The 12,796-nt window shown below is 39.6% G+C and overlaps 1 protein-coding gene and 1 long non-coding RNA gene across 2 annotated transcripts; one reads left to right on the top strand and one right to left on the bottom strand.

The window, feature by feature from the left end:
• The first annotated feature begins 55 nt into the window (after positions 1-55).
• pars2 (prolyl-tRNA synthetase 2, mitochondrial) lies at positions 56-3,650 on the top strand. Its single transcript, XM_052141299.1, has 3 exons — positions 56-204; positions 710-1,290; positions 2,465-3,650. Exons 2-3 carry the CDS (start codon positions 730-732, stop codon positions 3,344-3,346), a joined length of 1,443 nt encoding a protein of 480 aa, XP_051997259.1. The 5' UTR covers positions 56-204; positions 710-729; the 3' UTR covers positions 3,347-3,650.
• Positions 3,651-4,598: 948 nt separating this feature from the next.
• LOC127654483 (uncharacterized) lies at positions 4,599-6,042 on the bottom strand. Its single transcript, XR_007971934.1, has 3 exons — positions 5,912-6,042; positions 5,588-5,652; positions 4,599-5,486 (listed from the first exon to the last, which is right to left on the bottom strand). It is a non-coding gene; the product is annotated as an uncharacterized LOC127654483 (long non-coding RNA).
• Positions 6,043-12,796: the final 6,754 nt, after the last annotated feature.

The following is a 12,796-nucleotide window of genomic DNA, read 5'->3' as shown; positions in this document are numbered from 1 at the left end:
TCCCAAACCGCAGGTGGCGGTGCAGACTAGTCGTGCGCATGCGCGATTAGAAGAAGAAGGTTGTCCTTTCTGTCGTGTACAGTGATGTCAGTGGCGATGTCTTTAACTTCTTTTTTTGTAGAGAATCAGCAATGTTGCAAAAATTATCGTATTTTGATCTGAAAATATTTTAAAGATATAAGCACGGAGGGGGGAAAGCATACGGTAAGTTTGACCTTTTTGTTGTTTTGCTATAAGAAAATGTACATGTCTGCTAGCTTCTAGCTAATTACTTGATAGCACTTTATGTTTGATAGCAATGTACTGTACAGCTGGGAAAAATTATGGGCCAAATTTTTTTTTGCTATAGCTTTATTGTAAACAGTTCATAGATCTGAAATTCAGGTTTTCAAATATATTTACTTACACAGATGAACGATGATAGTAAGAAAACACATGATAAAGAAGAAAAACGCAAAGGAGGGTACACAAATATGTCACTTTTTGACATAATTTAAATGGAAATGTTGAGCATATTTCAGATGTTATGATTACGTATATGATTACCAAAGCAAGCATAACACATGAGCGCTCATAATATTTTGCCGTAAAATGTTTATTTTTTTTATTATGACATGAGAGGGATTAGGGATGGAAGCATCAATTGATTGCCCTGTCAGCTATAATATCCTTTGCTCATGTTGTTCTTTGCTTGTTCTCTTATTAACAGTGTAACAGAATTGATAAAAAATGGGGGTCTTGATGCATCACTGTAATCGCAAGCTTCCAACCCTCCTGTCCAGAACTCTGTTCAAATCATTAAAGAAAAGCCACATCAACTGTGCCTCCCACACTTCGCCCCCAGTCTTTGCCCATTCAAAACCATTTATCCCAACACCGCTTGTGTCTCGTCTCTTCCTGCCTTCCAACCTCCGGGAAGGTCAGGAGGCAGGAGAGTTGACATGCCGCAGCCAGAGACTGATGCTGCAGACAGGGCTTATCCATCCCTCCAACCCTGGCTGCTTCTACTATTTACCTGTTGCTCTAAGGTCCATGGAGAAGCTGGTTCAACTCATTGATGAGGAGATGCATGCCATCGGTGGGCAGAAAGTTGACATGCCAGCACTGTGCAGTGCAGAACTGTGGAAGAAGAGTGGCCGCTGGGAGCTCATGGGCAAAGAGATGTTCAGGGTACAGGATCGGCATAATTTAGAATACTGCCTTGGTCCGACGCATGAAGAAGCAGTCACAGAGCTTATTGCGTCCCAGAGCACGATATCTTACAAGAAGCTGCCACTTCTACTGTACCAGGTATTAAAATTGACCTTCACTGCTCCCTTTGCAAACACAACTTAAGGAATATTTTCATATAAGTTAGTTATTTATTGGGTATAATTTTTTAAAGGAACAGATCAACCAACAATGAAATTTCTTTCATCATTTACTCACCCTTATATCTTTCCAAACCTGCATAATTTTCTTTCTTATGTGGAACTGAAAAGGAGATATTTTAAAGGATGCTTAGGGTGCTCTTTTCCAAACAAAGTCAGCTGACTTACTTTAAAGGTTAAAGCACCAAAAAAAAAAAAAGTCCACCTAACTTATGGATCAAATTCCAAGTCTTCTGGAGGCAAATTATCACTTTGTATGATGTACAGACTGAAATGTAATTCATGAGAGAGTGCTCAAATCAATTTACTGATAACACCGCACAAATTCATTATGGTGATATTTCAGTAACATTAAACCTCATTGCTTCTTGTGCGTTTTGTGGCCAGATGTCATGACACAAGAACAAAAGAGGTTTGATGTTATTGACATGTCACCGTATTGGATTTGTGCTTTGTTTACATGTTTATTAATTAATTGATTTGAGTGTGAATAACAACTTGTCTTTCTGTTCATCATACAAAGTGATGGAATGCCTTCAGAATACCTGGAATATGATGCACAAGTCGCATCATGGACTACTTTTATGACACTTCTGGGTGTTGGTTTAAGCTTCAAAGTGAGTCACTATCAACTGTTGTACTGAAATGAGCGAACAGAACATCTCTTTGTGTGACAGAATATTTTTGGGTGAACTATATCTTTAACACAATAGTTAAATTGTGAATGAAGAAAACATTTACAGCAATTATGAATCTTTAATCCAGTGATATTTTTTACACATACAAATACATTTTAAATTGTGTATTCAAATAGCTGTTGGAAAAAGCAAAAAAATGCAATTGCATTTGGTGCCGCTAGTGGTGCAGAAATTACACACTTCATAATATCATGATACCTAATTAATTAACTAATGTGAACATGTATAGCCGTATTGTAAATTGTAATCAGTTATTGTATACTTTATAAGATTTGTTATTTCAGATCTTTTCAAAATCTTGCTATTTTTACTAAATATTTAAAGCTGTGTTTATAAAAGCGGTTTTCTGATTCTTATATTGTAGCATGGTGCAAAAATTGTGGTTTTGTCTTTTAGGTAACACGTAAGTTCCGTGATGAACAGAAGCCAAAGTTTGGGCTGCTGCGAGGCCGGGAATTCTACATGAAAGACATGTACTCATTTGACATTAGTGAAGAGGCAGCCCTTCATACATACCAGTCTGTGTGTCAGGCCTATGGACGCTTGTTTGACAGACTGGGCTTGAAGTGGGTGCAGGTACAGGCTGCCACTGGCAACATAGGTGGCACACTTTCCCATGAGTTTCAACTACCAGCAGACATCGGCGAAGACCAATTACTTGTTTGTGGGAACTGTGGCTTCTCTGCCAATGTTGAAACCATGGAGCCAGGGCAGACTGAGTGTTCACGATGCCATATAGGAACACTGACTGAATCCAAAGGAATTGAAGTGGGACACACTTTTTACCTTGGAACAAAATACTCACAAGTGTTCAAGGCCCTCTTTGTCAATGCTTTGAATGAGCCTACAGTGGCAGAGATGGGCTGTTTTGGACTGGGAGTCACTCGAATCCTTGCCGCCTCTATTGAGGTGCTGTCATCTGAGGATGCTATTCGCTGGCCTGGGTTGCTCGCTCCTTATCAGGTTTGTGTCCTGCCCCCTAAAAAGGGCAGCAAGGCACATGAAGCTACAAGACTGGCTGAGGAACTGGCTCAAAGCTTGGGGAACAGTCTACCCAACCTGAGAGGAGAGGTGGTCCTGGATGACAGGACTCAGTTGACCATTGGTAAACGAATGAAGGATGCTAAAAATCTAGGCTATCCATATGTGGTGGTGGTAGGGCAGAAAGCTCTAGAGGATCTCCCCACATTTGAGGTGCTTTGTCAGCAGAGTGGAGAGACACTGTTCCTTAGTAAAGAGGGACTGCTGGAACTTTTAAGTGTGGTTGAAACTATCTAGTAATGTTTTATTACAGTTTTTGTTTACATTTTACAGGTTAAGAGCACAAGTGATGTTTGAGAGTTCAAGCATTGCTTATCGTGTCATTAATAAACAAGTGTGTGACATGGAAATGCCTGCAATATGTTCTTTTGATAATAAAACTTACATATACATCTGTTTGGAAAAGTTATTATGTCCTATTGTACCTCCTATAATTGAAACACAAAGATTCACCAAATATAATGTTACATTTAAAGGAATTATTCACCCAAAAATGAAAATTCTCTCATCATTTACTCTCCCTCAGTCCATCCCAGATGTGCACAACTTTCTTCTGCAGAACACAAACAAAGATTTTTAGAATAATATCTTCACTCTGTTGGTTCATTTGATGCAAGTAAATGGTTGTCCAGAACTTTGAAGCTCCAAAAACCATATAAAGGCAGCATAAAGGTAATCCATATGAGGGGTTAAATACATGTCTTCAGAAGTGATATAGGTTTGGGTGAGTAACAGACAAATATTTAAGCAATTGTTCTTACTATAAATCTCCACTTTCACATACTACTTTGATTTTGTGGTAATTTGCATTTTTTTTTAATGCATATTACCATCTACTGGTCTAAGGTTGAGATTTATAGTAAAAAAGGACTTAAATATTTATCTGTTTCTCATCCTCACCTATCGCATTGCTTCAGAAGATATGGATTTAATCACTGGTGGCTTATTTGCTGCCTTTATGTGCTTTTTTTATGTGCTCTGGCCACCATTCAATTGCATTGTATGGACCTGCAGAGCGGAGTTATTTTCTAACAAATCTTCATTTGTATTCTGCAAAAGAAATAAAGTCATACACATCTGGGGAGACAAGAGGATGAGTTAATAATGTGAGAATTTTCATTTTGGGGTGAACTATCCCTTTAAAACATGTAAAAAAAAAGAAGAAAAGAAATACACTATGTAACGACACCAGCAATACATGCCAACAGCATTAGCATTAAACATACTTTATATTTATCTTCTCAGTCTCAAATGTTAAAAATGTTGGGTACCTCATGATCATATGGTCACACAGGCATACTTTTATGTTTCCCAGACACATTTAGTAGCTTTCTTACCTACTATCTCACTATCCTCATACAGAAAGACAATATGTCAAATTAATTAAAGTTTTTTTCATTTTATATTCATTTTCAAATCAATATCAGCAGGTGTGAAATAAAATAAAAAAAAAATTAAAAACAGAACCAATAATAAATTGCTAGTTAACTATTAGTTAAGCATAATTATCAACTACCAGTAAGCTAGTTGAACTTGAAAGGCATATAAGCTTCATGTAAAATAATTCAACAGTCTCTAGACCCTGTCTATTTGAACAAAATACCCTTTGATAGACACATTACAGTGATTACTTGCTTAAAGCATGTTTACATGTAGGAGGGTAAATTCTGATCTGTGCTATAGTAGTCCATTTTTTGCCTGCCTGTCCAGATGAATATCACTTGTTATGACTTGTTGTTGTCAGTGCGTGTTAAGTGAACTGTACCTTTTTCCTGAGCAATAACAATGGAAATGTTCAATAGCCTTTTCTATAGTCAAGACTTCATGTCCATACATTGAGTTTCAAAAATAACCCCACCCTGAGAAATAAGCACTTGGGTAATCAGTGATAAAACCGGCCCGGTCTCCCCTATTAGCAGTGCTGCTGCAAAACCTGATGTGGTTGAACTTCTTAGACGATAATCAATAAAACAAGTTATTAATTTTAATGCTCTAATTCTGTATTTGTTTCCTTGTAAAGGAAAATGTGATGAATCTGTGTAGACCTGCATCTGAAAATCTAATTTTTTTCAGAACATGACTGCACTTTATCCTTTACTTTGATGAGGACAGCTTATTACGCTGCCTCCATGTTTTGATGGGCTTGAAGCGCAACCACTTCCTCAGTCGCTTGGAGATACCCTGCTGTTGTTTTTATTTGTTTCCCTGGAAAGGAAACTGTGTAGGATCTTTGTAGATCTGTATCTGAAAATTAAACATGTTCTAGAACGTGACTGCACTTTATCCTTTACTTTTTTGACGACCGCTTTTTACGCAGCCTACATGTTTTGATGGGCTGGAAGTGCAGCCACTTCCTCAGTCACATGGAGAGACCCCTCTGTTAAATTAGAAATGAGAAAGCATAAATTAGAAAAAGGAAAAGTGAGGGGTGAAACTTTAGGAAAAAGAGTTATAAAGGATTTAAGGTGAATGCCTTACCCAGCATCCTGGTGTTGCCTCATCCAATTCTAAATCCTTCTCAGGCCCCTGGACCTCAACATAAACTGCAGGATGGTGGAGAAAACAGAGCTTAAAACCACTACACTAAAGAGTTCAAAAGTCCCATTATAAAAAGTATTCAGAATATCTAATGGTTGACCAGACCTAAGGTTGTTGACTAGATTCTGTTTGATAATGGTCTTGATCAAGGCACAGTGTGTGTCTTTGTGGTCATATTCTGCTCGCCGATTTCAGCTTTTTTTAAAACTGCTTTATTAGAGCTGTTGTAGTAGCTGAAACTACTGATGCAGAAAGATGGCATACATTTCTTGAGTCTGCAAGGACGGAAGATCAAAAAGGACAGTGTGCAGGAAGAGCATGTACTGTTACATTGCAAGGTGTTTCACTCACTCAAGCCACCAAAGTTTTGTGAACAGGGAACAAAGGGATTGCATTGGCCACATTCCTGTGATCTGTGGCTGCAAAAGACAAAAATATACAAGTGGTTTTAAAGTTACAGCTTTTCAGAAACTAACACAGATTACATGTGTGTTCTTTCCTAAAAATGTAGGTAGGCTACTCACAAACAGTGTGGAAACACTGGGTAAGCAAGGGAAGGCTGTGTGAAAGAGTGAGCTGCCCAATGTGGGGGTAGTCGGCACTTGTGCGAGTCTATGAAAAACCTAACACAAAACAAAGTTTATAGCCCTATTTATGGTCTTCATGTCATTCAAATGGAAATGAGACCGTATGGGCATTAACCTCCAGTAAATGGAGAAATTCAAAGTTGGGAATCTCAATCAGTCTTCCTGCCTTATTTTCAGACAGGAAACCCTGTAAAAAATGTGTCATTGGTAGTGCATTTGCAATTATCCTTTTCAAAGGTTATAGTCAGTCCTATCAGAATGACAAAAGAAGATTTGATCATACCTTCACATCAGTTGTAGTTTCAAGTGGGTTGAAGCCTCTGAGCAGTCGGCTGTTCTCCAGGGTATTAACAGCCTGTTCAGGTCTGATGGTGACAGCTCTCTAGACAGCACATTGAGCCTAATCAGGCACAGCCACTCTCTCAACCATCTGGCCACACACACACAAAAACCACTGATTATCAAAAGATTATCACACAAATAAATGTAACACAGTAAAGACCTCTTGATTTGATATTCATTGATCTAAGATTTAAAAAAAAAGCCTTAAATAATTGCTACATTTTTCACTGAATTCTAAAGATGGTTGAGTCCTATGATCCTTACAATTGAGAGTGAGGCCACATAGACACTAACCTCAAAGCGCAGATGCTCAGGAGACTTCAAGAAATGGAGAGGCTCAGATGTCTGAACATCCATTTGCGCACTGTTGATATTACCATGCAGGTATCCCAGCATGCTCTGGAGGAATGGGAAAACATGCCCATGTAGGGAAGATGGAAGATATTAATGAGATTTCCTACAGGGGATATAAATTATCTGGGAATAAGAATGAAGCCATTGGCCTAAACGTTGTTGAGATCACAAGTTAGAGGATGAAGGCAAACAGAAGTGAAACATGGCTAAAATGTTGGGCTACTTACACTGCAGATGGTTTAGCCCTTCCTTTAATTCCTGTTTAGCCCTTCGCAACTTAATTTGGCAACCTGGGTAGTGCGGCAGTCCATTGCAAGTTTCTGAACCTGGGAAACACAAAGTATGGGATTCAGTAGATAACAAATTTACTTATTTACTCCCAATTTGATACTACAATGATATTTAGTTGCCGATTTAACATGTAATGAGATTTGTTAAAGTATTGTTATTCTATAAGCATTGCGATTTGATATTAAAGAAATGTTTTTTAAAGAGCAGTTGTGTCAGACAGGTCAATTGTTTTACCCTGTAATACAGAATTTGCAGGTGAAAACTACAAGTTTTCATATACGACTAGTCATGCATTGGCAGAGCTATTAGTTGACTAGTCTGTGTCTAGGAATCCATTTGCATTGTCTATGTGACCCCGATCAGAATATATTTCTTATAGTTCTACTAATTTCTTTAAGGGTAAAACTTTTTTAATGAGGAAAGAATTACTGAGCACACCTTTGATTTTAAGCTTGTTTTGCAAATGAGCTAGTATTCCTCATTTAAGTAGTGTGTCCTCCTGACCAGTTGATGAACATGCAATTGGTCAGTGTATCATGAAGGAACTATAGGAAGTGACCATTATCCAATATGGTGTAAGATAAACATTGAAATTTCCTTGACCACAAGAAGCATGGGTGGGAAATGGAAATTTGAGAAAGCTTATTGGGAGAAATTTCAGGAAATAAGTAATATTTACTTAAACCAGATTAATAATGAAACTAATATAGAAGCACTAGATAACAAAATTAAGCAGGGAATAAGGTTAGCTGTAATATAACCTATCCCTAAGAGCAAAGGAACTATATAGAAAAAAATAATACTGAGGTGGGATGATAAGTGCAAGGAAACAGTAAGGAACAGAAATAGGGCATTTAAACTGGTAAAAAGAACTCATAATTTCCAAAATATGATCCAATATAAACAAGCACATTAGTAAGGCATGCAATAAGACATGCAAAAAGAATATGCTGGGAAGAATAATGTGACACAACTGGAAATGAAACTCTAGGAGGAGAGGTGTGGAGAATGATAAAAAGTATGGGAGGGGACAGAAATGACTGGAGTTATCCAGTGCTGATTGAGGGAAATGAAACAGCAGTATCTAATAAGGATGGAAATGGAGATGATGGCAAATAATTTTGCTATGGTAAATAGTTCTAATAATCTATCTGAAGAAGGAAGAAGAGAACAAAATCTGATTAGGAAAGATAATAGTGATGTGAGCTAGATGTTAATTTTAACATGGGAGATATAAAAAGAACATTGGAAAAAAACTAGAAAAACAGCTCCTGGCAAAGATGAAATATGCTACAATATGACAAAACTTCTAAGTAGAGATGCCAGGGACCGGAATTAGCCGATTTTCCGCATGCTCGGACCGGACCAGTAACCAGCCGGTCAGCCTCACGTCTTACCGATTCCAAGCCGGTCCGTTTTGTTGCCAGCGGCGCAGGCAATAACGTCACAGCTGCGGGAACAGCCGCGTTTAATCTATCATCCAAGTAGATGGGGACGACAGGGATAAAGCCGATTTGCAGATGGTGGTGCAGGAGAGAGAGATCGTTTATGGACATGTGTGTTTGTCTTTTGTTTCAGTTTTATTTTAAACTATTATTTATATTATAAAGCCGGTTCTCGCCTCCTCCTTGCCCATTTAACAATGTTACAATATGATAAATGATAGATTAATGCATTTCCTGGAGAGTAGAAATTTGGTAGCAACATATCAAAGTAGATTCAGAAAAGGGAGAAGTACTATGGATCCAACAACATGTTTAGAGTATGAAGTAAGAAAAGCCCACGTAAACAAAGAAACAGTGGTGGCTATATTTTTTGATGTTGAAAAGGCCTGTGATATGCTATGGAAATAGGGACTTCTAATCAAAATGCATTTATTGGGTGTTAAAAAATATTTAATTTGATAAAATATTTAATTGGATAATAAAACTTTCTAGACAGAAGAACTATCCAAGTGAGGATGGGAAAAGAGATTTCCAAACAGCACATAGTAGAAAATGGAACACACCAAGGGAGCATATTAAGCCCAACTTTACTCAACATTATGATTAATGATATATTCTTAAATATCACAAAATACATGGGAAGATCATTGTTTGCAGATGGTGGGGCTTTATGGAAAAGAGGAAGAAATGTTTAGTATATAATAAAGATAGTGCAAAATGGAATTAACCATAGCTTTAACAAGGTCAAGATTAGATTATGGAAGTATTGTTTATGGCTCAGTGATAAAGTCTGCACTAGCAGATCTAGATATTGTGCAAGCTCAAGCTTTAAGAGTTTGTATAGGAGCAGTAAGAACTACCCCAATATGTGCAATACAAGTGGAAGCTGGAGAATTGCCATTGGGGTTATGCCGATATCAGCTGGTAGCCAATTATTGGATTCATTTTAGGGAGCATAGAGACTGCCACCCAACAAAAAAGGTGTTGCAAACATGTTGGGAGAAAGAGAGGATTCATAGAGTAAGCTTTGGGTGGATAGGAGATCAGCAAAAGATGTGGGAATATATGATAAAGAATTTTGGAGAAACTGTTATATGGCCCATTAAACCAGTATGGGTGCTGGAGTATCCATACGTAGATATGGAATTACTGAAGATTAGACAAAACAGCAAGACTTCTGATATTATAGATGAGTACTATAGGTAAAGGGACCGTAAATACAAGGACAATACTCAGATTTTCAGATCAAAAGATTTAGAAACAAATGCAACAGGATCAGGAGTTAATGTGCCTAGTTTTCCAATGGATCTTAATAAAAGAGCATCTGACTACCTAAATGTCTATACTGTTGAATTATTTACCATATTGATGGCAGTAGAGTGGATTGAACAAACCAGGGGTAACACATTTTTAGTAAGCAGTGATTCTATAGCTGCTCTTGTAAGCATCAAATCAGGACAAGAAATGATGATACAATTACGGGAAATAGAATGGATAAAGAACAATATTAAAAGTATGCTAGAATGTGCAGACAGTAAACAAAGGAGGAAGCAGACATGCAGAAGAGTAACAGCTGCTTACAGTGGCCATGTGATAGTGTTTTACTGTGTTTATGTCGCATTTGGGAGATGTATGTTTTTCCCTTCATCGCAAAAGGTCATTTAACACGTGAAAATATTGAAATACATCCATTAAACTTTACAATTACAAATTCAATTCCAGCACCTGTACAATCAGCACTGGTGCTCCCCAGGGATGTGTGGTCTCCCCACTACTCTTCTTCCTCTACACCAATGACTGCATCACCAAGGACTCCTCTGTCAAGCTCCTGAAGTTTGTAGATGACAACACTATCATCGGCCTCATCCGAGATGAAGATGAGTCTGCATACAGAAGGGAGGTTGAACAGCTGGCTGTCTGATGCAGTCAAAAAAACCTTGAGCTGAACATGCTCAAAACGGTGGAGATGATTGTGGACCCCCTCACTATTCTAAACAGCACTGTGGCAGCAGTGGAGTCATTCAGTTTCCTTGGCATTATCATCCCACAGGACCTGAAGTGGGAGACCCACATTGACTCCATTGTGAAAGAGAACCAACAGAGGTTGCACTTCCTTCACCAGTTGAGGAATTTCAACCTGCCACAGTGGCTGCTGATAGTGTTCTACTCAGCAGTCATTGAGTCTGTCATCTGCACTTCAATAACTGTCTGGTTTGGTTCAGCTATGAAATCAGATATCAGATTACAAAGGACAGTTCAGACTGCTGAGAGGATTATTGGTTGCCCGCTGCCCTCCCTTCAAGAACTATACACTTCCAGAATGAGGAAAAATGCTGGAAAAATCACTGGTCCCCACTCACCCAGCCCACTACCTTTTTGAACTGTTGCCTTCTGGCCGACGTTTCAGTGCTCTGAGTACCAGAACCGTCAGACACAGGAACAGTTTTTTTCCCCTCAGACTATCCATCTCATGAACAGTTAAAACTGCCCCATTGAGCAATAATTATGTTCAATTCACAGTCAAGTGTTTTTATATTTATCCAACACATTCAACCTCTTCTGCACATTCCCTTGCACTGTATATAACAGATTTGTATTTAGATTTGCCCTACGTATGTGTATGTGTGTATGTATGTGTGAATGTATGTATGTATATATATATATATATATATATATATATATATATATATATATATATATATATATATATATATATATATATATATATATATTTTAGGGCTGCTGATTTAATGAGTTAATTCAGTGCGATTAATTTTATAAAAAATAACACGTTATGTTCTTGCATTCAAAACACTTGATGGAGTGCAAATTCCATCAAGTGGAATGGAAAAGTTGGAGGGACGGCTGTCCCCCTCCACCTTGAAGGTGTATGTAGCCGCTATATCGGCACATCACGATGCAGTGGAAGGTAAGTATTTAGGGAAGCACGATTTGATCATCAGGTTCCTGAGAGGCGCGAGGAGGTTAAACCCCCCCAGGACGCGCCTCGTTCCCTCGTGTGACCTCTCCGTGGTCCTTCGGGGCCTTCGGGGAGCTCCCTTCGAGCCCCTTGAGTCAGCAGAGCTAAAGGCGCTCTCTCTGAAGACCGCCCTCCTGACAGCACTCACCTCCATCAAGAGGGTAGGGGACCTGCAGACGTTCTCTGTTAGCGAACTGTGCCTAGAGTTCGGTCCGGCTTACTCTCACGTCATCCTGAGACCCTGACCGGGCTACGTGCCCAAGGTTACCATGACCCCTTTTAGGGATCAAGTGGTGAACCTGCAAGCGCTGCCCCAGGAGGAGGCAGACCCAGCCTTGGCGTTGCTGTGTCCGGTGCGTGCTCTTCGCATCTACTTGGACCGCACGCAGAGCTTTAGAAGCTCCGAGCAGCTCTTTGTTTGCTACAGCGGAAGGGAAGCCCTGTCTCCAAACAGAGGATCAACCACTGGGTCATCAATGCCATCACGATGGCATACCACGGCCAGCACGTGCCATCCCCTGCTGAATGGCCTACGAGCCCATTCTACCAGGGGCGTTGCGGCTTCATGGGCATTGTCCCATGGCGCCTCTCTAGCAGACATATGTAGAGCCGCGGGTTGGGCAACACCTAACACATTTGCAAGGTTCTATAACCTCAGGGTTGAGCCAGTTTTGTCCCGTGTGTTATCAGGTGACACAAACAGGTAAGTTGGGGTCAGCTGGCTGGGTGTATCGCTTGTGCATAGCGCCTTTCCCCTCCCTTGAGGTGAAGACGTGCGCTCCTTTCCCAGTTGCGTTCGCAGGAAGTGTGAACCCTGGACATTCTTCCTCCCTAGCCTAGCGGCCGTCGAGTCCTTGTTCTGTCCTTGTTAGAGCCAGTTGTCCTTTGTCTTTTAAAACTATAGTGTACCCCTTTGTATGAAATATTCAGCCAGGCCCAGTACTTGTGTCAGTATGCCCTGTTCAGGTGAGACCCTATACTGGGATAGGTGCCCCATATGCATTGGTTCCCTGTCGGTAACACTATTTGACATAATATTCCAAGGTACAGTCTCCCAGACAGTAGACCCGTGTCTCCCCTTGGGCAGAGACCCTTCTGCCTCCGGTCGGCATGTTTGTAGAGCTCCATCCTCTCTGGGTGGGACCTACCA

This window comes from Xyrauchen texanus, chromosome 13 (genome assembly GCF_025860055.1).
Source record: "Xyrauchen texanus isolate HMW12.3.18 chromosome 13, RBS_HiC_50CHRs, whole genome shotgun sequence".
Taxonomy (NCBI): domain Eukaryota; kingdom Metazoa; phylum Chordata; class Actinopteri; order Cypriniformes; family Catostomidae; genus Xyrauchen; species Xyrauchen texanus.
This window is presented reverse-complemented; position numbering and strand designations above follow the sequence as displayed.

Bases quoted from the DNA above. Each gene is read 5' to 3' on its own strand.
- pars2 (XM_052141299.1), top strand. From the start codon at position 730: ATGGGGGTCTTGATGCATCACTGTAATCGCAAGCTTCCAACCCTCCTG. The intron at 1,291-2,464 runs GTATTAAAATTG...TTTGTCTTTTAG, and splicing joins TGCCACTTCTACTGTACCAG to GTAACACGTAAGTTCCGTGA.